The sequence below is a fragment of the Festucalex cinctus genome, chromosome 15 (genome assembly GCF_051991245.1).
Source record: "Festucalex cinctus isolate MCC-2025b chromosome 15, RoL_Fcin_1.0, whole genome shotgun sequence".
NCBI lineage: Eukaryota > Metazoa > Chordata > Actinopteri > Syngnathiformes > Syngnathidae > Festucalex > Festucalex cinctus.
In genome coordinates, this window is record NC_135425.1 from 26,195,445 (window position 1) to 26,223,086 (window position 27,642).

The window sequence follows — 27,642 nt, forward strand, 5'->3', positions numbered from 1 at the left end:
CTAATTGCGATTGCTAAATGTTTAGCATGATTATGTATATCCACTCAATCAATTCAATTTACGTCCATCCTTAATGGATTAATAAAATAAACAAAGTATTGTTTGCCCCCATTGTTCAATGGAATAATCAATAGTATAATCGATTTTAAAAAGATTGGATAGTGACACGGCGTCCACATTTCGTGGAGTTACTGACTTGTTTGACCATTTTTCCTCCCTGCAGGACAGCGCGAGCACGGGCAACCCTTTAAAAGTCAAACCCTCCTACCAGTCCTGCAAAGACTGCTGCCTGCGTCTGCCGCAGGCCCGGCGCTGCGAGCGGCCGACGGGGGCGCGCTCCCACCGCCTCAACCCCTCCTCCTCTCGACACTGCAGCCTCCCCACCATCTGCATCGATCCCCCCGGGACCATTTTCCTCCCGCAGCCTCTGCCGGATCACGCCCAGCCGGCCCCCAGCCGGTACCGCTGTTCCGCTGAGGTACCGCTAACAGCGCGCCAGAAACCGGTCTCGCCCATGAGTTGCGAAGACCCGACGCGCGCTTGCGACTCGGCGGACGTGGAAGTCATGGATGAGCCGGAGGCCGAAGGACGCCGCGCTTCTCAGGCGGAATCGGAAATTGAGTGATTCAGGGACCGAAAGCCAGGACGCGGGGGAACTAGCTTCCCATGACAGGGTATCCCCAACTTGGACAAGAAAGTTTTCCACTGGGCACTTTGTGAGGTAGGAATCAAGACAAATCTGATTGGCTGAACGCATCCGGTTGGCCTTAGACAAATAACACTTTCTGGAAACCCGAAACCTGAAAACTGAAACGGGACCACCAGGTCTTTCTACTCTCAAGGAGGTACCGTACGTCATTCTCACAAAACCGTGGAAGGTCGGTTCGCAAACAATCTTAATGGTCACAGCAACCGAGACGATATCTCAAGTCCACGAGTCTCGATTTTGCATATTTCAATTCACGTTTTTGCCGTCTTTTGACAGTCTGCGTTCGCAAATCGAGCGCCACCGTCTTTCGGTGTTCATATTGTCCGCAAAGTACCAGTTGATTCCAAAAGAATGACCCTATTTCGTGATCAAATATTTTATGAAGGAAAAATAGCAGAAAAAAACACTCATAATAATAGTATTCTGTTAACAGTCAAGTTTTATTTCACACATTACAAGTGCTCAATATGGCCGCCAATTGCAGCGCGAACAGCATCAATACGATATGAGAATTCTTGCCAAACACGTCGAAGAACATCGGGATCAATTGAATTGATCGCTGTTGTTGTTCAATGTTTTAAGTTTTCCAGGTCAGCTGGTAATGGCGGAACAAAGACTTTTATGTTTTACAAACCCCCAGAGGAAAAAAAAAAATCACAAAGTGTGAGGTCAGGAGAAACAAAGAGCATTTTATTTTATTTATTTATTTTTATTATTTTTTTATTTTTTTTTAGAAAACTGGCAAATCTGATCTTTCAAACACCCACTCGCTCATTCTGATTCATACGTTTACTTACCAAACTTTTGATCATGAAATAGGATCATTCGTTTTGAATCGTCCTGTATTTAGTCCATATCTTGAAACAAACCCAACTCGAATCCGCTTTCAAGTGCCGCCGTTTTGTGTTCCGATGATGATGACACTGTTCGGTTTCACCAAAAAAAATTAAAACGGGATGAGGTTGACTAACTGTCATTAAAAAAACTAACAAGTGTGATTCAAACTGGACTAAAACTGAGACTAAACTGAAAAATGCCGGATAAAATTAACACTACTTCTATCTCACGTGAAAAAAAAAACGTTCATTTTTGAAGATTACGGTTACAAATGGAGAGTAGAACTGAAAATAACAAAGGGATGATTTGGATGTTTTTTTGTTTTTTTTTAAACTGCTGCGTTCACACTTGCTTTTTTCTTTTCATGTTTGAACTATTCAAAAAAGTATACATTCTATATCTTTGGTCCATATTGAGTTGAAATGAACTTGATCCGACCAAGTCCTGACTTACAAATGGATATACGCCAATTCCATTTCTCTTTTAGTCCACTTGTCCAAAAAAAAACAAACAAAAAAACTGTCAAGTGTGTAAACAATGAAATTCTTCTGTCTATTTCAGATGAAAAAAACTCTAAAACTCATTTCTCAAGACCAAGATCACGAAGAGGCAGTCCTTCTGAACTGAATTTATGTATGTATGTATGTATGTATGTATTTATTTATTTTTAACACCTGGAGGAAAAAAAAAACAAAAAACATCTAAAACTGCTGGTTTTCACAACTAGTTTCAAAGGGGAAGTTTTTCGGAAACTCAAACCTGAATACAGAAACGGCACCGATTTCAGTCGTCTTACTTTGTCGAGTGGTATCGGTCATGCCGAAAAATAACCTGTTGACGATCCACCAAACTGTTTTTCTTTTCTGCTCAGTGACTAAAGTGGACATTATTGCAGTGTTGTTGTTTTTATTATTATGAGCTTGAAGCGCTTCATGCATGACTTGGCCATAATTGTAATCACACCTGCTTGCTCGTTTTTGCTCAGGAAACTCATTCATTCAGTAGCACTCCCTGGAAATATACAAAGACGATTACACTACTTTCAAGGATTCTCAGAAAGTAAACGGCAAAAAAAAAAAAGCCTCCAACACCTGTTTTAGTGATCGACGCAAAACTGGGTCAACGTGTCTCTTTTTTTAAAAGGATGTACGAAAAAAAGCCTCAAACACTATATGCCCCCATGTTGAACAGGAAGTCAGACATTTTGGGCGTATTCCAGGCAAATGAGCCGTAATTGGAAGCGGGTTCACGAGAGATCGGCCACGCCGCGACTATTGCTGCATTCGGGGATGGTCGGAAGTCGGGACTTTTTCTGAGTTCGAACTTAGGGGTGTGCCAATACATCGATTATGAGATTCATCGAGGTTTGACACATGACACGCCTGCCGCCCGGACACGTGTAAATACGTTTTTTTTTTATGTTTTAAGTGTCCCAAAGACGTATTTATACGTTTTTTTTGTTTTTTGTTTTTTAATGCTGGAGCATACAGAAGGCTTTGACGCAGCCTCTCAACTGCAAAGAACGGTTGCAGAAATGGTAGTTATTACACAAACGGCCAGCATGTGGCAGCAGAGTATAAGAGATCAACCAGGGAAAAAAAGCTAAATTACTTAGAATTTTAAATAGATTTGTGAAAACTGATGAAACTTAGCTCTCTTCTAATGCTAATTGCTGCAAAACAAAAACATATAGAAACTTTTTTTTTTCCCTTATGAAAGAAGAAACTTTAATTCAAAAATGATTATTTTCCATAATAATTTGATGACGGAACGCGACCGCTGCTAAAAGTAAAAAACACAAAGTATTTTGGTTCAAAGAAGTCTTATTCATTTCTAAAGGCGCTTTATGTTTAATATTTTCCAGAAAGTGTGGAATTCATTCCACCAGAGTAAATCTTATTTTATTGTACTGTGATAGAGAAATCTATTTTTGAAAAGTCCTGCCTTTGAAAAATTGTTTTTTGCACCTTCTTGTGAAAAAAAAAGAGCAGCTTAGGCAGCTTTGTGTTGTATGGGCATCGTTTTTCATCGTTCCATCATTTGGTGATTGGAAATAAAAAGTGATGGGCATAAATTCCTTTCGCTACTTTAATTAATTTTTTAAGAACCAAAATAAATTAAAAAAAACAATTTACCACGGTCCGCCATTTTGGTTGTTTACTTTCGCCTCAAACGCTTTCAGATCGGAACTGGGGGAAAAAAAACAACTCGACTTCCGACCATCCTCGAACGCAGCGTATGTCTGAATTTGAACAGGAAGTCGGCCATTTTGGATTGGAGCAGACATTTTGGGTGAATCTAGGATGCATACTTTGACAAACGTTTGCTTATTTGGACTTGGAAAGTTACGGGGCGTCGGAGTTTGACTGAACAACACGGAATTGAACCGATGTCGGGAATTGGACAGGAAGTCGGCCATTTTGGTTTGAAGGAGCCATTTTGTGCAAATTCCCGACCGTGTACTTTTTGACGGTTTCCTACAAATGAATTTTCCCAGTCGGAAGGCGGACGTCCTAGACAGATGGTGATGCAAAATTAAGAAGCTTTCGAGCCTCATAACATGGCGGAACATGACGTCAAGTTTGGTTCGAGTTTCGTAGAACTGCAGCCTATCCAAAGATTTTGTTTACAGTGTTTGTTTTGGCTGACGTGTTCTTGTTGTTTTGGCGTGCTGGAAAACAAGAGGATGACTTGACTGCGTGTTGTTTAACACCACGAGGGAGATTGTTTTTTTTTTTTTTAAAGAAGACAACACTTTCTTTTGTTCCTTAGCCAATGTTAACTGGATCCCAGGAAGCTGCCGGTCTGCTCCACTAGTTAGATTTCAATAATTACATTTTGCCTTCACTTCACTCTTCTTTTATTAACCTTGTGTGTGATCGAGCCAGGAAGTGAGAGTGGAAGAAATTGTGACTGTTTGTTTGTAAACGTTTGAGAAAGAATTTGTGTGTGACAAGAGTGTAATAACAAACACGTACACTGTATGTGTTTGTTATTTAAATAAATTAACCAGGGTACAACTACATGGACCTAAAGCTGCATATCGAGGAGACAAAAAAAAAAAAAAAAAAAAAAAGTTGGTAAAAAATAACTCAAATTGGGTTTTAAATGAAACCGACCCAACTTTTAATAGGGTTATACTTACTAGGGTTGTACCCTGTTAAAAAAAATAAAATAATGAAAAATGGATAAATGAATCACCCACGCAACAACCCCCAAGGTTTACAGGTTATTCATTTGACCCAACTTTTTTGACCCAATTTTGGCCGTTAATGACCCAACTTTTTTTTTTTTTAGCCCAATTTGGGCCGTTATTGACCCAACTTTTTGTTTTTTGGGGTTTTTTATTTATTGATTTTTTTACCCAATTTGGGCCATTATTGACCTAATTTATGTATGTATGTATGTATTTATTTATTTATTTATTAATTATTATTTTTAATGTTGGGTAAAACAAAAACAAAAAAACACAATTTTGGTCAACAAGGTTTTTTTTATTTTTTTTTATTTTTTTTTTATTTTTTTAAACCAATTTGGGCCGTTATTGACCCAATTTTTTTTTTTTTTTTTTAATGTTGGGTAAAAACAAATACATAACCCAATTTTGGTCATCAATTTGACCCAACTTTCTGGGTCGTTTTACCCAAACCAACACATAAAAGAAGTGAGTCCATTTATATAAAACAATCCAGAAAGTGGTCTCACACTGACCCAAGTAGCGGGTCGGTCCCTTTTTTTTTGGACCCAGAGAGTCCCGAAATTGCTGAAAGGCCTTTCCATATATGGGTCTGTCTTACTATGTACACATTTCCGAACTGTACATCACACTAATAAACCTGCTAATTAGGTTAGTGGTGGAAGCGAGGACCTAAACCGCGATTGTATTATTACTGATATTATTCTGATTATATTAATTAAAGAGAAATGAGGGCGGTAAAGTAACGAGTCTTGTACCAACTTGCTGTTATTCTTCAGTGCTATACATCTCTCATTATGTACTGCACTTTTTTTTTTTTTTCGCCCAGTCCTTCATTTATTATGCCAATAAAAATACTGAAAGTGAATGGAGCGATAAAAAAAACAAAAAAAAACAGTCACAAATCTTGTTGTGCCTCCCCCTTGAGACTCTTATTAAGTTATTCACTTTAAGACGCTTGCAGGAAAACAGCCGGGAAGATCGTCCTGATTTGTTTTTCCGGCGTCTCGCACAAGTAAGTATTACAACTTTCACATTGCCTTATAGTAAACATTTTTGCACCTAATATGTTGTTGACATCGAGTAACTTGTGTATGTGCAGTTCCTACTGTTTGCAATTGTTCATTGAAACACGTTTCATTGAAGACAGTTCAAATGGAAATTGAAATCTGTGAGGTCAATAAACGATGTAGTATGTATGGGAAGACGTTTACACATTTTCAAATGCCGACTAAAGAGGAACTTTGATTTTTCACCTGACTTAATATTTTGTGTACTGCATACGGAGCCCCAGAGCGTCTCGTAAATCTTCTAAAGAGATCGTAAACACGCACGCAAAGTCTCGAATCAGGATAATAGGTTGTGCGCTCCAAGTCACAAGTCTCTGATAAAAAAAACAAACAAAAAAAACACTTTACCAGCTGAGGAGCGGGGAAAAACAGGCGGCGTTGGTAAAAAAAAAAAAAAAATCTCTTGGGACCAAACCCTTTCAAGTAACTTAAAGTAGACAATCTGAGGTTGAAATAACAAGAAATTAACTTTAAACGGTATTTTTAAGTTGCAATGTTGCATGTTTGCAAACCAAAAAAAAAAAAAAGCTAGTGAAAAGTCTTGTGGCATTTAACATGATGTTAGACCAGGGGTGTCAAACTCAAGTTAGCTCAGGGGGCCGCATGGAGGCAAATATATTATCAAGTGGGCCGCATCGGCAAAATAACGGTATATAACTTCAAAACAATTGTCGTCATTTATACGCAAAATTTTGTGGACCGGCACTAAATTATGGAGCTCAACTGTCATCATATTGTTCTGAAAAAAATAACACGAATGGACGTGTTAAATGGACCTGTTTTGCATATATATTGTTCCCACAATGCATTGCGCGGTGCAGTTAATGATGTTATAAAGATGTTAATCCTTGTCATATCTATTTGTGTTACCAGTAGTTGAATTTGTGTCGTATTTAACACGTTTATGTCGATGTATGATTACAAAAAAAAATAATAATAATGAAACCGTAGTTGAAATTGTGCGTAAAACAATGACATCCAGGATGACGATTCCCCGTGCAATTTGCATTGCTCATCTGAGGACTGCTTGTGAATTTACAAATTTTTATGTTTTGATTGTGGCCGGCTGCTTTTTTTTTTTTTTTTACTTTACAAAATTATCTTGCGGGCCGGATTAAACCCATTTGAAGGCCTGATCCGGCCCGCGGGCCATATGTTTGACACCCTTGCGTTAGACTTTAAAAGCAGAGTTTTCTCAAATTTCATTGAATTCCTTCGTTTCCATTGACAAAATTCTTAAAGTAGGCCTAATTACTACTACGTGTCATTGCTCACTTCTGATGTTTCCTGATGAGTGTGAAAGTTCAACTGCTCTTTGTTGAGCCACCTTCCATTTCAAAATCCACCCTGTCGCTTTGCGTATGTACCGTTTTTTGTTCCAAGCCTAAAAATAACCATTGCAAGTCCTCGACGTGGCACTTAAGTCAGCTGAGCTTTGTCGCCGCCGTTTTGCAATAATCCCTTCCTAGCTATCCGTCCCCATCCATCATCTGCCAAACCCCAAACAAACGATTGAGGGAAGGCGTCAAGCCACCCGTGACTCCAGCCACAAATTCCGGGTGTGACCTTCGGCGTGGGGCGGCGTAACCAAAACAATCGTCGGAACAAACAAAGGCCGGCGTCCAAAGCGGCGCAGGTGGCGAACGTACTCGAGTAGAACTGCAGATACAGTACCACCTGAAAAAGGGCCCCAAGACCTCAATGGATTAATCAGTCAATAAAGGTCTCAGCCATGGTCGCCTTTACTGTTTTTTTTACGTGGAAGTTGAGTAAAAGCAAAAATCTGAGTAGAGACACCTGAAAAATCCTACATAAATACAGTAACAAAGTATTAGTACTTTGTACTCCCTCCCACCACACACGGCAATGTGATGCCTTTGAGGGGACATCGGAACCGCTCCAGGAGGTTCTGATGCTTCTCCAATAAAATCGGACTTCCCCTAAATTTCAAAGTGACCTTGTCAACTGGCTCTTATCTCACGTGTCCGGTTGCCTTTACTGGCCTCCTGACTCACCGGCTTGCATGCGGGCCTTCCTAATTATAGCCGGCAGCGCATTCCTGCCACGCAGAATGGCAGAAGATAGATAGGAAGGCCTTGCGGGTGGGTGCGAGGAATACACGAAAATAGAGGAGAGGGGATTCGGGATGGCTTTAAAGATAGACGGCGACGCCTGCTATGTGATGTCACCCTTGTTACGCCGCTATTAATACATCCGCCGGCCGCGTCTTGACTGGTGCGTTTCTGATTGTGAGACAGGACTTGCAACCATGGGTCAGAAGGCGGACAAGATGCAAGAGAAGGACGAGGAGTCGCCTGACGGCCTGGAGAAAAACGGAGAGACAAGGGGACGGGAGGGTGTCGCGTCCGCCGAAGGAGGTTCGCCCTTGCCGGAGCATACGGACGAGCATATGGATTCCCAAATTGAGCAGCCAATCAGGCATCTCGGTCTGAGGGATGGACCTCTGACTACCTCTGAAGAGGCGGTGGGTGGAGAGAGGGAGGGTCGGCGTGACACTGGTACAGCTGAGGACTCAAAATGTGGTCTGAACTTCAGGGAGACCAGACAAACTTTGGATCTTAAGAAGAAGGCTGTAGCCTGTAACAGGACTACGGCTATGGAGGCCAGCGGGAATGGATCGGACGACGGAGATACATGCGGACTCCCAAACGAGGAGGACTTTGTGGTTCTAGAACGGGATGACGCTTGCATGTCGCTTCCCGGGGAAGCTAACATCTGTTTTAATCAGGAGACAAAAAGTGAAGAAGACCGTCAACCAGTCGTCAGGAACAGAGTCGACGTAGATGCCACGCAACCATCCAAGAGTTTCCTCCCAGACAGGAGTCTGGGTATTCGTTCACTGGACGAGACAGAGGGTAGACTGAGTCATACCAAAACAACCAGGAGAGAAGACAAGCAGCACGGGAGCACAAGCCACAACGAGGCACCAACGATGACAATAAATACTGATGGTGACAAATTTCAAGAGGCATGCCAGCGGAGCTGTGAAGCCTCCTCGGAGATGTTGGACAATCCAGGTACGATACAAAAAATCCACGGGGAAGTTGCTGAGACATGTCAGGACAGGTTTGCCGGCGCAGTCTCAAAGAGGGCGTCGGCAGTCACAAGAGAGGCCGGCCAAACCTTATCCAGAGGGTCTACCTTCAAGACCCAGAAACCTTGTTCAAGACAGACTCTGGAACCATGCGATTCCGTCAAGTGTAGTCCAGAAAGCTGTGAAGGCGTGTCACATTTTGCACAGCTTACAAAGGAGGCCGATCCCCTTTGTTTTTCTGCGGTGGTCACCCCTCCACCTTTAACTCACCTCATGTTAGAGAAACAATTACCAAGTGTCCACATGATAGCGGATGTCACACCAGAGGAGAAGCCAAAAGCCAAAGGTCCACCTCCACCAGTTCCCAAAAAGCCCAAAAACCCATTCATAAAGCTCAAAACGGCTCAGTTGATGTCCGGTGAGAGACGAGGTAAAGATCACCTCCGTTCTGAGGAGAGGGCCAGGAGGAGACACACCGTCGGCATTCACAAAGGCTTCCTACAGAGCGGCGCGACCAATCAGGACATGTGCCCGTTGTTGGATGAGAGGAGCGCCCGCGGCATTCAGTCCAACATACGTCGTCTGTCGGTGGACCTCAGTCCTTGGGAACATTTGTCCCTGGACCGCATGGACAACGGGTACGGAGGCTTGGTCGACTTTGACTACTGCTCCAGAGTGGCGCAGTTGTCTCCGGACGAAGATCCCGTAGACTTGGACATGTTCCAGAGGAGGGTCTTCCTGGAGAGACGGAATCGATATAAAAAAGCAGCTGCGCCACCACCACCACCGCCGCCGCCACCAGTTGCGAAAAATCCCCGGAATCCGTTTGTCTCTGAGGTCGATTTAGACCAAGAAACCCAACAACCTTTGAGAAGAACGCTCCTGCCTGAAAGGTCAAATGCACAGGACAATGAGACGAGCTGCAAACCGGATCGAGGCACTGGAGATAATGCCGATTCCTTCAAGCCGGTGTCTGAACTGGTCAAGGAATCCATCAGAAGAAGTGAGGACCGGGTCAGAACCGAAGGGGCCAAAACGCAGGCCAGGGTGGCAGAACAGCACCTGAGCGTCAAAGTGTCCCAGATGAAGAATGCATTTGACGTCCCAAAGAAATCCAAAGAGAGGCCGCAAGAAAGCCACCCGTCACCAAAGAAAGGTATGTTGGGGTACCGTCACAATGTTTCCAAAACCCGACTGGCAACCAGTCCAGGGTGAAGGATGCCTCCTGCCTGATCTCGCTTGGGTTGCTGGCAACCCAAATGACCACAATCACAATAGAAAACGGATGGATGGATGTTGCGTGACTTTATTTGTATTTTGCAATTACAGCATTACATAAATAAGTGCTCTTTTAAACTGTTAAGTGTGTGGACAAGATCCAAATTAGCATACTTTATGTCCATCATCTATCAGTCTAGCTGTTGCTCTATCTTTTGATCTAGTTGCCCTCAGCATCCACCCATCTTCCTTCCTGGAGGAGCCGCCCCCTCCCCCTTTCGCTTCCCCCCCTCCCTTCCCCTCCGGTCTCCATTCACACATTCGTGGCATCCAGCGCCTCCGTGTGCGCATGTGCAGTAGCCCATCGCCAAACCCCATTGAATGTAATAACGGTGCTTTTTCGGGACAAGAAGAACAAGCGACAGTTTAACCGCAGGTGATGATCGCAAAGGGGATGCGAACTTCCACAGCTGACATCCTGACACGCGGACAACCATAAGACGAGGAAGTTGGAATTTCAAGACTCAAAAAAAAAAAAAAAAAAAATCAGGGGTTTTGTGTCCGCGTGTGAGTGAGTGTGTGGAGACAAGGGATACTGGAGGAACGTCCTGCAGGATAAGGGCGCGCCTAAAAACTCCACACATTCATGTGTCGTGATTGATTGTCCTCGGGAAAGAATTGCATCGATTTTGGAGGTAAGAAGAGCAACGATGAGTGTTTTTTGAATTCTTAACTCAGCTTTGGAGCTTTTCCTGGGGGCGTTTTACGTGTCGGCCGGGAGGGTTCCGCAGCATCCGCTAGCTCGTAGGCTGGGCTGGGTGGAAATATCTGCACTTGCGTCAGCTGGCGGCGGTCCACCGCGGCTAGCAGGCTAGGCGGCTAGGCTAAAGCTAGGCGAGGCTAGCCCGCCAGATGTCCCGACACTGAGGGCGACGGACCACCAAAGAAAATGTCAAACGTTTGTTTTTATAGTCGACACGCCGAAATATTACTCTTACTTTGTCATTTATGTTTAAGCGACCTAGCATTTGCCGTGAAATGGCGACTGCGTGCGCCGCGGCTGCTCCGAATGAACCCAGCCCGCCGAGCCGAGCAGCTGCCAGCCGGTCTGGCGGAGCGAAGCGGCTCACCGCTGGGCTACCAAACAACGCCATCCACTAACCCATTTTTAACGTTATGTGATATTTCATCCTAATATCATCATAAAATTAGAAAACGAAAAACGTGTCGGAGAACAGCAAACTGTTGAGGGCGAGCATCTGGATCTTATTAATCAAACCTCCACCCGACCCTCTTCAACGAGAATGTTAGCTTGGGTGGCTAGCCAAGTCGCTAATTAACGTTCCGCGAGTGATTGAAATGGATTCAAGTACACCCTACGCGGATTTTAAATGACCATAGACACTATTAGCGTCTGTAAGATGTAAACAACATGATTCAAATGACCAACACGCGCCTGGGTACGGTGGTGGCTAACATTAGCGGCTAGTCACCACCATTGTTTTAGTTAGCCCAGTGCAGATGTTGCCTCCATTGCTTCACATCTGTCGCTGGGGACATTGTGTAAAAAAAGAAAAGAAAAAACAACAACAAAAGGAACAAGCTTCAGTGGAATAAAGTCAAATGTTAGGAATTAAAAGTAAACATCCCACATATTTGTATTTGTCCACAAGCTTGACGGTGATAATTGAGTCCATGTGTCAAAAAGATGCATAGTAGTGTCTTTAACATCAGCAGAATTTGGAGGTTTTTGGAGAATAGCATTAGTGCACATCCCAACATCACCACTGTCCGAAACTGCCCTGTCCAATCCTGTTCTGCTCTGTCCCATCTCACCCTGTCCTGTTCTGCCCATTTGCTACTCATAGCATCCTTTATTTTTCCCCCTCACTTGGTGTAACACTACTTGACTCACTACTCATGCCCTCCAGCATTTAACTAGTTTCCCATTACAGGGTATGTCGTCGTTGGGCTGCCATTATGGAGGTGGAGAGTTGAAAGGATACGCACGAAACAGAAAGACTTGGATGTGCACGGCCTTGTTTTTGGTTTCAACTTTTCCGTGTAACTGTAATCAGTTAATAACAGCTATGTGATAAAGATACTGATCATCTTAGATGTGCTACGCTCAATGTGTGCTTGCATTAGCAAGTAAGTGCCTCAATGTATATTATATTTAATTTATATAAAATATGTATTTTTAGATTTTTTTTATTTCTGTAATGTACAAAAGTATGAGCTGATTTTTATTTATTTATTTATTGTATCGCCAAACACCCCACGATAGGATCATGATTCATGACCTTCATGTTGTGATAATATCGTATCGTGATTTTTGGATATTGTTACATCCGTACTCGACATGGCGGTTGTGGACGCGTTCCAAGGATGGGTCACTTTCTTTTTTTTTTTTAGCTTCATAAGCACAAATTGAAGTCTCTTGTTTGCATTTTCCTGTATGTGTCATTGGGAAAGTTTGGGCATCCCTACTTTCAATAACTGATATACTCTACCAAAAAAACAAACAAACAAAATAACAGTAGAATGTACATGCACGGTGTCCATGCGTCGACTGTCCCGTTTGTTTCTCTCCCGGCAGACATGTTGCGGCGAGTTGTGCGCCAGAGCAAGTTCCGCCACGTCTTCGGCCAGGCGGTGAGAAACGACCAGTGCTACGACGACATCCGCGTCTCCCGGGTCACATGGGACAGCTCCTTCTGCGCCGTCAACCCCAAGTTCGTCGCCATCATCATCGAGGCCAGCGGCGGCGGAGCCTTCCTGGTCCTGCCTTTGCACAAGGTTAGCGTTAGCGTCCTTAACCCCGGCCGGGTCTTGTGTCGATCGTATCATATTTTTGTTAGCTTTTAGAACGTGTGCCGAATCAATGCATGAGTCATAAAAAAAAAAAAAAAGCAGCTAATCAATGGCTGCAGTGTTGTGATCCAGTTTCCTCAATGAACATCATGTGAGACGCACAGTGGGGGGAGGGTGACATCAAGTTTGGCTTCATGATGATTCCGAATCATCACTTGGACTTAATGGGCTGTAAAATTTGACATCAACCGAGGCCGACTAATCATTCGCAGCTGGATAATGATCATAATGGGGGGGACAGATATGGATTGATGCACTTAAACGTCACGAAAACTTTGTTCTGTTTTACTTCAATTTGACGATGCTTCCACCGTTAAATGAATAATTGATGAGTTTCTTCTTAATAACTCTCGTAGACGGGCCGCATCGACAAGGTGTTCCCGACAGTGTGCGGCCACACGGGTCCCGTGCTGGACATCGACTGGTGTCCTCACAATGACCTCGTCATCGCCAGCGGCTCCGAGGACTGCACCGTGATGGTAAGACCCGCCCCCTTTTTTTTTTTCTTTTTTTTTTGGTCACGTGATCTGTGCGTCTTCTTTAGGGGCTACTCGTTTGTTGGCGCTGATGCATAAATTAAAATTTAATTGTCAATAAATATTGGATGAAAAAAATGTTAGATCAGGGGTGGCAAACTGTGGTCCTCGAGGGCCGGTGTCCTGCAGGTTTTGCAGATTTCCCTACTCGGAATGCAGCTGATTCCAATTAACAGGCTCGTTATCAGGTTTCTGCAGAGCTTGCTGATGAGCTGATCATGAATCAGCTGTGTTGAAGAAGGGAAATATCCAAAACCAGCAGGACTGCGGCCCTCGAGGACCGGATCTCGCCACCCCTGTGTTAGATGTTCTTCATTGCCAAAAAATGTCTGTAAAGTAAAAAATAAATAAAATAAATACGTGTGAGTGAGTGAGTGAAAGAAAGAAAAAAAACAAAACAAGATCCGTGCGTGCTCTCAAGTTGCCGCAAGAGTGACGTCATGCAGCCGACAAATTCTGTAATTTAAAAAATAGTATTGTATTTTTTTTATCATTAAGCCTATCATGATCTGTCATCAATTTTTTTTGGTTTTTATTTGTATTATTTTTTTTTTTTTGATACAGACCTTGCTGTACTTTTCCCACATCGAGCTTTTGTTTGTGTTTTTTTTTTTTCTGATATTTTTCCCCCGAGATTTGTATGATTTATTCAAAATATACACGGTGAGAAAAAATATAGTAGTAAATTAATTTAGAAAATATTATTGCATTTTTTTATCATTAAGCCTATCATGATCTGTCATCATTTTTTTTAAATGTATTTATTTATATATTTTTTTTTGATACAGACCTTGTACTTTTCCCATGTCGAGCTTTTGTTTTGTTTTTTTATTTATTTATTTTTTTTGCCCGTTGCAGGTCTGGCAGGTCCCAGAGAACGGTCTGGAGTCTCCCCTCTCTGAGGCGGTGGTGGTCCTGGAGGGCCACTCCAAGAGGGTGGGCATCGTGTCTTGGCACCCCACCGCTCGCAACGTTCTCCTCAGCGCCGGTACGCTTTTTGTTTTTGGCTTCTTTTTTTGGGGGGGGGGGGCCTTGTCTCATTTTGTTAGCTTTGCACAGCTTGCCATCTCGATCCCCAAATAAACGCGCTGGTTCCATTTGGGCCCGCGCGTGTGTAAACACATCCCCATTTTCAACACCTTAGCAAGCTGATTGTTGAAACGTGAGACTGCGCACGCAAAAGAAATTGCTTTTCACTGCGCTTATCGTAGATGTGTACTGATTGGCAACGTTGATCATTTTTGCACGCAACTCGGGGAGGGAAAAAAAATCCCATATAAGTCACAAATAATCGCACGGGAGGAATTTTTTTTTGACTTTTGAATTGTTGGCTGGCTTTTAAAAAATCGAATCATCAAATCAAATCGATCTTCAAATACTTTCAATACTTTAATTCAACAATTCCAATTGTCAGCAACTGTTTTCCGATTCTTTACACACTAACAGATAATCAGGATCGTCTTTCAGGGACGTCCATTTGAATCAGTAGGGGAAAAATGCAGAAATTTGTTCTGATTATTACGAGGCATGTAACGATTTCTAAACATCACGATACGATATCACGATACGGAGGCCACGATACGATAATTATCACGATATTGTGGGGAGGTTAGTGATACAAAAAAGGTCACAATATTTAAAAAAAACAAAACAAAAACACAATCTTGTGCTTTTGGACAAAATATAAAATATTATAAAATATATAAATATAATATCTATTGAGGCACTTACTTGTTAATGCGCGCACCCGTTCAGTTCCCACACAGATTGACTTGGTTCACAAGCAAATTCCGTTCCCCTTCTTCTGACCGTTAGCGTGGATTTTAAACACATGAGGGCCAAAACATGCCTTGTGAAAATTAAACTGCACTGAAAAAAAAATAAAAATAGCCACCAGAGGGTGCCATCCCTAATTATTACACCACAGGATAATCACTCGGGATCATATTTTCGTGACACCCAATAATCAGGACGTACTGACTCAAATTTTGGCCCGATTATCGGATCTTTCCTGACATGTAATCGTTCCCGATGTAACGATCTTCTTTTTTTTTGCGTACGTCGCTCTAGGGTGCGACAACCAGGTGATCATCTGGAACGTGGGCACGGGCGAGGCGATGATCATCCTGGACGACATGCATCCCGACGTGATCTTCAGCGTCAGCTGGAGCCGCAACGGCAGCCTCCTCTGCACCGCCTGCAAGGACAAAAAGGTCCGCGTGGTGGACCCCCGCAAGAAGAAGATCGTGGCGGTGAGTGGGCGGGGACAATTCCTTCACCCGTCTTGCGGCCGTGTTGTGGGGAAGCGTTCAACGATTTTCTAGGGCCCAACCGATATGCATATTTTGAGGTCGATGCAGATACCGATTTTTGGCAAGAAAAAAAATACCGATTAATCTACTGATTATTTATTAAGAATTTATCGCGAAACCCCTCCCCCAATTCTTATTTTCAATAGGTGCCACTTAGGTGCAAACTTTAGCTATTAAGATTCTCTGCTTTGAATGACAAGTCTGCATAAAAAAACAACAACAAAAAATCACAAGGTATACGAGGTTATTGTATAGATTTATGTTTCAATAATAAAACCATTCTTACTTGTTTACAACTGCTGTCAATCCCCATAACCGTTTCTTTTATGTAATTTTATCCAGTGTTATTTTCACAAGTCGTGGGACTTACTGGGCTAACCTCGGACCTCGCGGATTGTATTTCGTGCCATGTCATGTACGGTAAAAAAAAAATTCTTGGACGTTTGCATCCTTGAATTTTCTGAAAAGAAAGTCTTTGAATCCTTGAAATATCAACTTTAATACAAATAAGAATAATAGAAAATAGAATAGAACAAAAATAGCAACTGAAAAAAAACGGTAAGAACAAATACCGACTGTTCCTGTGCGTTCTGGCCTCTTGGGGGCAGTGTGGTGCCGTGCATCCATGGCGTACACACTTAAATAAAATAAAATAACTCATTTTTCTACACATTGGGAAGAATTTGTGCCTTTGCGTCATGTTATCTCATCTGTGGGTATGCGTTCCCACGTCCCAAGTGGATGCTAACTTCATGTTAGCATTTGCTAACTTCCTGTTAGCGCTAGGCTAGCGATGTTTTCAAAATGAAGCATGTTTTGTATTTAAATATACAGTGGACGTCATTATTAACGTTGTGTGTTTTCTTTTACAGTTAACTCCAACTGTGGTGTCATTAAAAAAAACTTAAAGGATGTTTAAGGGACAACAGAATAACCAGAATAGCATACGCTAAACACTTGCTAGTTGCTAATGCTACGCAAGCAAAATGGTGCTTTCAGGGGACTGTCACAACATCGGAAACTTCGGTTTCTTTCGGTAACGTTTTAAGGCGGACATAATCGGCCATTTGGCCCCAATTGGCCGATTGTTTTGGGCGATGTTTGAATGCCAATAATCGGCTGATTCATCGGTTGGGCCCTACTCTCGTTTTTGTTTTTTGTTTTTTTTTCTCCCCCCCCCCCCACAAAGCAGACCAGCATGAGTGTTTTTTTTTTGGTGTGTTTACAGGAGAAGGACAAAGCCCACGAAGGAGCTCGGCCAATGCGAGCGATCTTCCTAGCGGACGGAAAGATCTTCACCACCGGATTCAGCCGCATGAGCGAGCGCCAGCTCGCGCTGTGGAAAACCGTACGTCAGCGCCGTTCTTTGGAATATCACCCGGTCATGTTGTGCGGCTCCACTGGGGGGCGCCGTAGTGCCACACAGCGGTGGTTGCCACCTCGAAAAAAAAAAAAGGCGCTTAATAGTGCAAATTCCATTTGCTTGTATGAAATAGTCCAATCGGATGTGTTGGCCAGCACGGACGCGTTCATCATATCTTGAGCCAAAATCATCTGCCAACTTTTGAGCCTTTGAAGTTGCTCAGTAGCGGATTGAATGCTTGACTTCAGGAAGGGCGTCCGGTGTACAAAGTCCGTCAAACGCATCCCTGATGGGACAAACGAAAAGACCAGATCAAATTTTTGTTGTTTTTAGACATATTTTCGGCACATCTGGGGGGCGGGGACGTAAGCGTCCATTTCAAGTCAACCCAATTGAGCGTCTGTTCTGAAAAAGGGGTGGGAACCTCTGGCTACCTCACCATACGACAAAACTAATCATGCAATAATAATAATAATAATAATAATAATAATAATAATAATAATAACTGAATAATAACTAAAAAATAAAATATATAATTAAATAAAAAATAAATAAATAATAATACATTTAAAAAATTCATATATATATATATATATATATATATATATACACACATTAGAGGTGCTAAGAAAAATTCATTCGGAAATATATCGCAATATTACACTGCGCAAATCTTGTATGGATTCAATATGTGGCTGAATCAATGTGGAAATATTCAAAAGTCTTACTTAGGGTTAGAATGTTATATTAATGGAACATTAAGCCATAATATTTTATTTTAATGCTGTTCAAACATGAAACAGATTGCAACCTGTTTGTTAAATAGTGTTGACGTTTCAATTAAATACATTATCAAACAAATCTTACAGTGTACATGTACAAGTTAACTTATTACTATTTTCTAAATTTGAGTTAAAAAAAAAATCGCATTAATCGACTTTCAGATTCGTATCGGGATTAATCGGTATCGAATCGACTTGTGAACTATGAATTGTGATATGGATCGAATCGCCAGGTACTAGGCAATTCACACCCCTAATAAATAAATATAAATATATATTAAAAAAAGTAAGCTGATGAGTCTTCTTCGCCTGAAGACTGTGCGTCCATTTCCTCGTCACGCTTATGAAGCGCTCCCCCTTGTGGCCCACCAAGTAATTGCTGAATAAGTCATGAACACTGGAGCCGTTATAGTGGCTGTATATTAACTGCAAATATCGATACTTGGCATCTGCATATCGATAATCTAAATAATAAATACCGTAGACGTATCGATATTCTATCGGGAGACAAGGTATCACGATTTATCGTGATAGCGATATATCGTCACACTCCTAGTTGTGATGTATATCCATCCTATCGTCAATCGAAAAGATGGACGACGACGACAATGTCAAAAAGGTGATGTAAGATGTTTTGCGACTCGTGCGAACAGGACAACATGGAGGAGCCCATTTGCGTTCAAGAGATGGATTCCAGCAACGGAGTCCTGCTGCCCTTCTTCGACCCGGACACCAACATCGTCTACCTGTGCGGAAAGGTGAGCCCGCGACTCGCCTGACGACCTCCCTCCCGTCTCCTCCCCCTTTCCCCTCATCGTCCCTGTGACCCCGCCCGCAGGGCGACAGCAGCATCCGCTACTTTGAGATCACGGACGAGGCGCCGTACGTGCACTACCTCAACACCTTCTCCACCAAGGAGCCGCAGAGGGGCATGGGCTACATGCCCAAACGCGGGCTCGACGTCAACAAATGTGAAATTGCCAGGTACGAGGGCGGACGACCTCGCGCATCACACCATGAAAAGGCTCGCCGTAAGCGTCATCAAGCGTCAAGCGATATGGCCATAACCGCCATTATCCAAAATATTGCTCAGGTTGCAAGGCCACCATAAAACTACTCAAGACAGCAACTGATGAAAATAGTTTCTTTTTGTACCATCACTCAAACACAATATTAAAACTGGTGTACTTTTGTGTATTTTTTTTTAAACAAATACAAATGTCTTAACAGACAAATTTGTCTTTCAGTCACATTGTCAAATTTTTTCATTTTATAAAATGGGACAATTTTTTTTTTTGTGTAACATTGCAGAGTATTTACTTTTGCAATGTTGCACAAAAGAAAATGTAAAAAATAAAACAAATAAAATGACTTCAATATTAAATCCAATTAAATTAATATTCCTCAGAAGTTGTGTGCTTCAAAAAGTCGAAACATAAAATAGGTTTTAAAACGCTAAAATTGAAGATGTAATACACCTTTTTCATAGAAACGTATGCAAAACTGAGGACCAATTTAAACTGTCTTCCACAAGTCAAAGTATCATTGACACCTTTTCATAATGATATTGACAAACATATACTGTATATGAAGCGTGATATCGTGGCTTTCATTTTCATTTTCTTCTTGTCAGATTCTACAAATTACAGGAGAGAAAATGTGAGCCAATCATCATGACGGTCCCCCGGAAGGTCAGTAAGGGACAATTTATTTTATTTTATTATTTATTTTGCATTCATTTGTACAAATGCATTTTTTTTAAACTGTATTCAATTCAAATGATTGTTTCCCAATAATTATTGTCTGTATTTGAATGCATTGTAGAAAATAAACAAACAATTTGGGGGCAAATGTATTTTCACAGTAATATTAAACGATAAGGTATTTCCCTGCCATAAATATAAAATAATACTTAAAACAAATGTGGATTACCAAGATGCAAAAGACTTTAATGGAATAATCAAAATAAAATAAATTCAATGAAATAAGTGCACCTGTAATAGATGGATAAAATGAATTTAAATAAAATTATTAGAAAAATAAATAGAATGGAAATAAACATATAAAAAATGTCAAATAACGCAAAAAAAACCTAATGATTAGATATGTATGGATAAAACAATAAATATAATGGCAATAATTAAAAAAATGTCAAAACAAAAAAAATAATGATTAGATATGTATGGATAAAACAATAAATATAAATGGAAATAAAAAAAAAAAAAGTCAAATAAAACAAAAAAAATAATGATTAGATATGTATGGATAAAACAATAAAATAATCTAAATTGATAAATTTTTAATGAATAAATACCACTGAAAAATAAAGTGCAAAAAAATGTAAAAACAAAAAAATATATAATAATCTATAGTAATTAACAAAAGTAATGAAGACAAGAGACAGAAACGTAATCAATGAAATGACACTTAAATAAAATACATTAATTGTAATTGTAATAAAAGTCCGAAAACAAAAGAGTCAAATAAATGTCAAGAAACAGAAAAGTGCTGCTCTCATCATTCCACTTGGTGTGTCAGTCGGACCTGTTCCAAGACGACCTTTACCCGGACACGGCGGGGCCCGACCCCGCCCTGGAGGCGGAGGAGTGGTTCGCCGGCAAGAACGGCGGCCCCGTCCTCATCTCGCTCAAGGACGGCTACGTGCCCACCAAGAGCCGAGAGCTCAAAGTGGTGAAAGCCAACGTCTTGGAGGCCAAAGTCAGCCCGGCCGCCGCCAAGGCCGAAAACGCCTCCAACGTGCACAAGAACCTTTCGTCGCACGCTCCCGCGCAGCCGGCGACAGTGAGTACACGCTTGTTTCGAAATCTGTGTGTCAAAATTTGACACTTCATTATTTTTATTTGGTTTTAACGGGCCATTACTGAGCGCCCCTTACTTGGAAAGTCACAGACACGTCGATGTTAAAATTTCACAGTAATTGATGTCATAATAATGCATATATTTGTAGAGACTGGGGTCAAGTTGTATTTTACAATTTGAAAAAGGCGCAGAATTTTACAAGTTCCTCCATGTTAAAGGTTTGATAGCTCTTCATATGAAAAGAAAAATGCACTCAGCTGTCACCGACGTCTTACAAATGCAATTATGCCATCTAGTGGCAGTAAATAACCTCAACACAAATTAATATCACACCCATTTTTTTTTATTATTATTATTTTTTTTACATATTTCTAATTTTAAATAAATTATATTCATTATGAAATTATTGTACCAATGACTAAAACATGATTGGGGTCAAGTTGTATTTTACAATTTGAAAAATTTGCAGAATTTCACAAGTTACTCCATGTTAAAGGTTCGATAGCTCTTCACATGAAAAGAAAAATGCACTCAGCTGTCACCAACGTTTTACAAATGCAATTATGCCATCTAGTGGCAGATAATGACCTCAACACGAATCAACATCACACTCGTTTTTTTTTGTTTTTGTTTTTTTACATATTTTTAATTTTAGATAAATGATATTAATTATTATTAAATTATTGTACCAATGACTAAAACATGACTGGGGTCAAGTTGTATTTTATAATTTGAAAAATTTGCAGATTTTCACAAGTTACTCCATGTTAAAGGTTCGATAGCTCTTCACATGAAAAGAAAAAATGCACTCAGCTTTCACCAACGTTTTACAAATGCAATTATGCCATCTAGTGGCAGATAATGACCTCAACACAAATCAATATCACACTCAATTATTATTATTTTTTTTTTTACATATTTTTAATTTTAAATAAATTATAGTTATCATATTAATTAAGGACAAAATATGAACTTTGCACTGCTGAAAAGTATCCCTTTAAATGAAATTTACCGTTGAAGTCATGTGATTAATTACGATTAAAAATTGTAATCGTCTGACACCCCAAGGATATAGTATGTATGTATATCAAAAATGTGTTTTTGGTTTCTTTGTTTTGCTGACATGGTGAGTGCGGTTCCCGTAATTAGTGTGGTTGGAAACAAATGGCAAACGTTTTGAATCAGCGCATATTTAGCTTTTTTTTAATTTTTTTTCCCCCCCAGCAAAAGATGGAAGATAAACTGGACGAGGTGCTCCGAGAGTTCAAGTCTCTGCGGGACCGCGTCATCCTCCAGGACCGGCGGATCGCCAGACTGGAAGAGCAGGTCGCCAAGGTTGCCATGTAAGTCCCGCCTCCTCCTCCGCCTCTTCCTCCTCCTCCTCTTCCTCGCTGGACCCAATTTGGCGCCGCCAGGCCAACATTCCAAGATGAACTTTTTTCCTCCCTTTCCCACACGTTGCCCCCTTTTTTTTTTTTTTTCTTCTCGCTCTACGCTCGACACACAGACGGGGGAAAAAAAGTCTTACTTTTTTTTTTTTTTTTTAAGTCATGTGACGTTTGTGTTCTCAAAGTGTAGCATCAGTATTACTTTTACTTCCGTGTTGCCAAATATTATGTTTATTCGTGTGCAGTTTCATGCACATTTTTTTTTTTTTTTTGTACGTACATTCCAGGTAGGAATTTTCTTTTCTTTTTTTCTTTTTTTAAAGCATTTTTATTTTCTCTTCCCGCCAATCCAATCCAACCCTCGCCCACCATTTTGTCAATTGATGAATGTGGAAGAACTCCTTCAAAATGTGTGAGAAAATGTAACATTTTTTTTGGAAGGGGGGTGTTTCGCCAGGTGGGCGGTGGGCGGGGCTTGCATATCCGGTGTAAAAAAAAAATGTCGTGCAAACTTGTCGTGGTTGCCTCTTGTCAATGTGGAGGATTTTTAAAACAAAAAAAAGTATCAACAAAAACAAAATGTCCAGTGAAATGTTTTGGGTGTTGAGAAGAGGAAGCAGCTTCACACCCCAGCTTGTGTTTCACGCCGCCATCGCTGATGATGATGATGATGATGATAAGTTCTGTGCACATAATAAAGATTTTACACTCAAAAACTGACATTAAAGCTTGTGGGGGGTTTTCCTGAAACGCACAAAAAAAAGCAAAATTGCACACTACCAAATTTTGTTTTTTCTAAACAGAAATGTGAATAATTATTTTAAATGTTTATTTTTCATATTTATAAGATACTTTACTTATTTAGCCATTGTTGGCAGTCAAACATGAATATTTTGACTATAATAAATTTGATATTTTCATTACTTTTAAGACATTTTGCAACCTGCTGTTCGACTGAAAATGACATCACAAAGGGCTCAGGCAACCAATCACAGCTCAGCTTGTGAATGTCACATGACCAAACCTAGAAAACAGGAGAGCTGTGATTGGTTACCTGAGCCCTTTTTTGTGATGTCAATATCAGTCGACAGCAAGTTGCAAAATGTGTTTTTAAAAGGTAACTAATTGTACATGAAAAATAATGAAAGTATCAAATGAATTATAGACAAAATATTAACTTTTTCTTGCTATAATGGGTTAAATAAGTGAAGTATCTCTTTAATAACAAAATAATTATGGTTGTCTTGCATTATACACAGAATTGAAAGGTTTATTTTAAATATAGATTTTTTTTGTCCTGTTACACAAAACACGATTTAGATTAAAAAAAACTTCTTTTTTTTTTTTGCGCATCATTATGCAAAACTGATTCTTATTTTTATGTAAATATTTTTGTATTTTATCAAAAAAAAAAAAGGGTTGTTTTGCAAAAGACAGAATGTAAATTTATTGTTACCTGCTTGCTTGTCTGTAAGGTTGAGGAGCAAATGTTAATTTTTGCATTTGCGGAACCGGCCGACTGGCCGCTTCCCTTGCGCAACAAGTCAACATCTGAATCCGACTTCCTCCTTGCTCAAGTGGCGCACGGGGTGGAAGTGCCTCGTGTATCTCAAAACCCTTTTTTTTTTTTTTTTTTTTTTTTTGTCTCTCGTGTGAAACATTTCCTGTTTCTATCGGCCATGTGTCACAGTCGACATGCGGCGTGTCATCATCGTCGCTGACATTTCTCAGACTGACATGACTTGAACGCGCATCGTTTTGTTGTTGGCGATTGCAGGTAAGACACTTTCGAACCAGAATTTTTGATAATGATGATGATGATCAGTATTCTACTACGGTACTCCCGGCAAGTCGGGGGCTCTTGGGTGGGGGGAGTGGAACCGTCACTTGCCTTCGGTGCCGGTTGATGTGCAATCGCTTCCCCACCTGGGAGACCATGTTGGTTTGTGTGCGCGTTTGTGTGAGTGGGTGACAAAAAACAAACAAACAAACAAAAAATTCAAGTTACTGCGGCAGAAATTCAGCAAGTCATGATTTGGTTTGTAAGTGGTCATCGTCACGTTTCCGGACTTGCGCCCAACCATTTTCACAGGCTAAAAAAACTGCAAGTCAGAAAGGAAGTTTTCGGGTTTCACGACAATCGTTTAGTGAAATGTTTTAGATCGGTCTTTTTCCGATCAGCTTTTTTGGCCTGACGTAAGACATCGAACGTGTTTGATATGATCGCGAGTCTTTCGGTCTGTAAGGGTGACGTGACGAAAGCAACAACCAATAGATGAGCGCTCACAAAAAACCACAAACAGGAAACTTTGCCCCCATTCTGCAACGTCCTCTCTTCTTGTTGGTGCTTTGAGTTGGGGTTTTTTTTTTCTCTGCACAAATTGTGGCAGCAAAAAGCTTCTGCTTCTCTATTTTGTACGTTTCTACCTGATGGTGGAAAATTTGGCGTTGTGGGGATAAAATCCCTAAAGATTGCAGTTGCTGCAAAATCCACAGTCCTTGATTAGCCTGTGACTAAAGCAAGTCATAAGTCAAGTCATACCATCGGTCCCGGACCAGGTCTCATGTTGTCGACTAGTATGACTTTGTCTTCAAATTTAACCGTGGAACCGACGTGAAGTTTTGTCCAATGTTTGAGTCGTTATCCGTGACACTAATTCAACTCGGTTTTATCACGGCTGAAACAAATTTTGTATAAATAGCAGAAATCTAGAAAGTTTATCCTCAAATGCTTAACAGGCGAGAAGACTTTGTAATCGTGGTTCTACAATTCTTAACATTAGTAATCATGTGAGCGAGAATTTGGGTGATTGTTTGTCACCTTTTGTTGGTCCTTGTGGGGAAAAAAAAAAATAATTGCAAAAAAGTGTGTTGGTGAAATCACATTTCATCACAACTCGCACAAGGAAAACTTCCTCATGTGTCTTTCGAACCAATCAGTTCTTTTGTTATTCTTTCAGATGACGGGTCTCAGCATGAACTGGTTTCTGCTATGGGGGCTGTCTGGTGGCTTTTCTATTTTGGTGTCTGGTGATTTGGTGGTCCCTACCACTGTAGAAATGCAGACCAGGTTGTCTACCATCTTTGAGGACTCTCCAGAGCGTCTGCAGACTTCTGGATCTTCCCCAAGCTTGGTCCCAAAAAGGGATTCTAGTCCATTCCCAATCCAGGACCACAGTAGTACTGAGCGTTCTGATCCTACCTTCAAATCCATCACAAGAAGTCTGATCTCCACACCGGCAGAGCCTCCTGAACCCTCAAAGAATAGCTTTCAGTCTACTTTAGTCCCAATTCAAAGTCAAAAAACACACGGAGAAACATCTTCTACTGGTGTCTCAGATCGTTCCAGTCTGACCTCCACATCAGACCCTCAGGAAGCACCAAGAACCAGCTCTATCCCTTGGTCAAAAGGAAATTCAACTCCAATCCAAAAAGACAACAGTTCTCCGGGTTTTGGGACTACTGATAGATCTACTACTAGTTCTTTGAAACATCTAAATCTTTCTACCACGAAAATTCCAATCTCCTCACCAGAGCCACTGAAACCATCCAGTTCCAGCTCCGTCCCAGAGTCTACTACAGTCCCAATCCAAGACCATAACATTCTTTCAGGTTTTGGGACAACAGGAAACACATCTTTAACCAGTAATGCCAATCGTAACAGTTACATTTCCACAGCAGACCCACCAAGGACCAGGATCCAATCTACTCTAGTCCCAATCCAAAGTCACAAAACCCCCGCAATGACATCTTTGACTAGTACCTTCAATCCTACTAGTCTGATCTCCAAACCTGCTGAGCCAACAAGAACCAGCTCCACCACCAAGTCTACTCTCTTCCTGATCCCAAGCCACAGTAGTCCTCCAGATTTGGGGACAACCCAGAAGACATCTTTGACTAGTAACACCGATCTTACCAGACTGACCTCCACACCAGAACCACCAAGGTCTCCTCCAGTAACAATCCAAAGCAGTCCTCCTGATTTGGAACCAACCGTAAGGACTGATGCTGATCTCACAACTCAAGATTTCTCTGCTACACGAAGCCTGAGCTCCAGCTCACAATCTTCTTCCGCCACGAGAACATCCTCGATCGCGGCGGCCGCTCGGACTCCGGCGCCTTGCGCCACCTCGAAGACTCGCCCCACCTCGGCGGACCAGCCGTGCTCGTCTCGCGGGGTGGTCAGGCCCTGCCTGGTGGCCATCGCCTGCCTGGCCGCCTTAGCCACCGCCTTCATGGTGTCCACCATCGTGCTCTGCGCCAAACTCTCCACCAGGAAGTACAAGCTGAGGAAGTCCCAGGACCAGACGGAGATGACGTTCATGTCGGCGCTTCTGCCCGAGAGGAACTACGCGGGCGTGAGGCGGCAGCGGCAGCAGCAGCGCAGTCCGGTCTCCAACGGAGTCCTGGTGATCCACAGCGCCGGGGACAGCGACGAGGACATCAGCGACAACCTCACCCTGAGCAGCTTCCTTCCGGAAAGTGACAGGTGTGTTTAAGGAAGGACGGCTTTTTCCGGACGGTCCCAGACTGGTGAATCTTGTGTCGCTTTCACTCGCAACCCTTTACCAGTCGCAATGCTCACTTGGCATTTTGTAGCCGTCGCTAGTGAAAATTGAATTCCAGACTTTTCGTTGAACTCATTCACTGGCAGCCATTTTAACTTAAGCAAACCTCCTTCGCTTCCGGTTGTTTTTACTGGATTTGGACTGATTTTGCAACTCCCACAGAATATTGTGTTCGATTGCTATAAAAACATGGAACCTACCAAAAAAAAAAAAGATTGGAGTCTCCGTTTTGCAGCAATTAGCATTAAAATATAGCTTAGTTTCATCATTATTCACAAATCTGTTTGGAACTGTGGGGAAAACACTGCTGTTGTTCGATCTCATACTCTGCTGCCACCTGCTGGCCATCGTAACAAGTTCTAGGGATAGACCGATTATCGGCCGGGCCGATTATCGGTGCCGATATTTGGCATTTTGACAAATATCGGCATCGGCCATTTTTTGAATCTGAAGGCCGATAAAGCTGGTATCTCACTGAGCAGTGAATACTTGTGAATGTAACAAATTTGTGGTTTTCATCAGGAATTTTAAGATATTCAGTCAGTTTTTATTTATCGTAAACACATTTGGAACATATTCAGACAATTTCTCACTGCGAAGATCTTTTGTAACGTTTTACGAACCCGAATAAAAACCCCAAATTAGCTATATTAGCATGCATTTGTCACTCCGTGAGATATGGGGAACTTTTCATTTATTTAAGAAAAAAAACCTGACACTTACACTTTTTATTTTAAAAAATTAAATCAAGAAATTATGTTGAAATTTTAGAAAACTTGGGAAGCTATTTACTTGCTTTTTAATTATTATTATTATTATTTTAATTTAGCTTAACCCATGCTAATGACCCTGGAAGCGCTGCAATTTTTGTTAACAAATTGTCAATATTGTTTTTATATATATATTTGTTCTAT

At 41.4% G+C, this 27,642-nt stretch overlaps 2 protein-coding genes and 1 long non-coding RNA gene across 8 annotated transcripts in view; 2 read left to right on the top strand and 1 right to left on the bottom strand.

Annotated features, from left to right (window-relative positions):
• The window catches only part of ssh1b (slingshot protein phosphatase 1b), a 12,558-nt gene extending 10,118 nt beyond the window's left edge, over nt 1–2,440 (top strand). Inside the window, exons 15-16 of one of the 2 annotated variants that reach the window (XR_013278686.1) lie at nt 224–721; nt 2,108–2,440. Coding sequence is in view for 1 of the 2 variants with exons in the window: in XM_077497192.1 (XP_077353318.1) it covers nt 224–625 (402 nt within the window). In the remaining variant the exon portion in view is untranslated. Of the gene's footprint in view, nt 1–223 lie in introns of both variants that reach the window. The other variant, XM_077497192.1, reaches the window with a different exon arrangement.
• Nucleotides 2,441–10,419: 7,979 nt separating this feature from the next.
• Nucleotides 10,420–26,993, top strand: coro1cb (coronin, actin binding protein, 1Cb). 5 transcript variants are annotated; one of them, XM_077497213.1, is made up of 11 exons: nt 10,420–10,780; nt 12,685–12,884; nt 13,316–13,438; nt 14,354–14,483; nt 15,566–15,747; nt 17,036–17,155; nt 18,606–18,710; nt 18,791–18,936; nt 19,586–19,643; nt 20,491–20,754; nt 21,997–22,880. In XM_077497213.1, exons 2-11 carry the CDS (start codon nt 12,687–12,689, stop codon nt 22,117–22,119), a joined length of 1,449 nt encoding a protein of 482 aa, XP_077353339.1. In that variant the 5' UTR covers nt 10,420–10,780; nt 12,685–12,686; the 3' UTR covers nt 22,120–22,880. The 5 variants fall into 5 exon arrangements, with proteins under 5 accessions (XP_077353339.1, XP_077353337.1, XP_077353338.1 ...); XM_077497211.1 differs by lacking the exon at nt 10,420–10,780 and adding an exon at nt 25,121–25,264 and having other exon boundaries at nt 10,820–12,884; nt 21,997–22,115; XM_077497212.1 differs by lacking the exon at nt 10,420–10,780 and adding an exon at nt 10,822–12,236.
• Nucleotides 22,455–23,738, bottom strand: LOC144002204 (uncharacterized). The gene is made up of 2 exons (XR_013278687.1): nt 23,617–23,738; nt 22,455–22,843 (listed from the first exon to the last, which is right to left on the bottom strand). It is a non-coding gene; the product is annotated as an uncharacterized LOC144002204 (long non-coding RNA).
• Nucleotides 26,994–27,642: the final 649 nt, after the last annotated feature.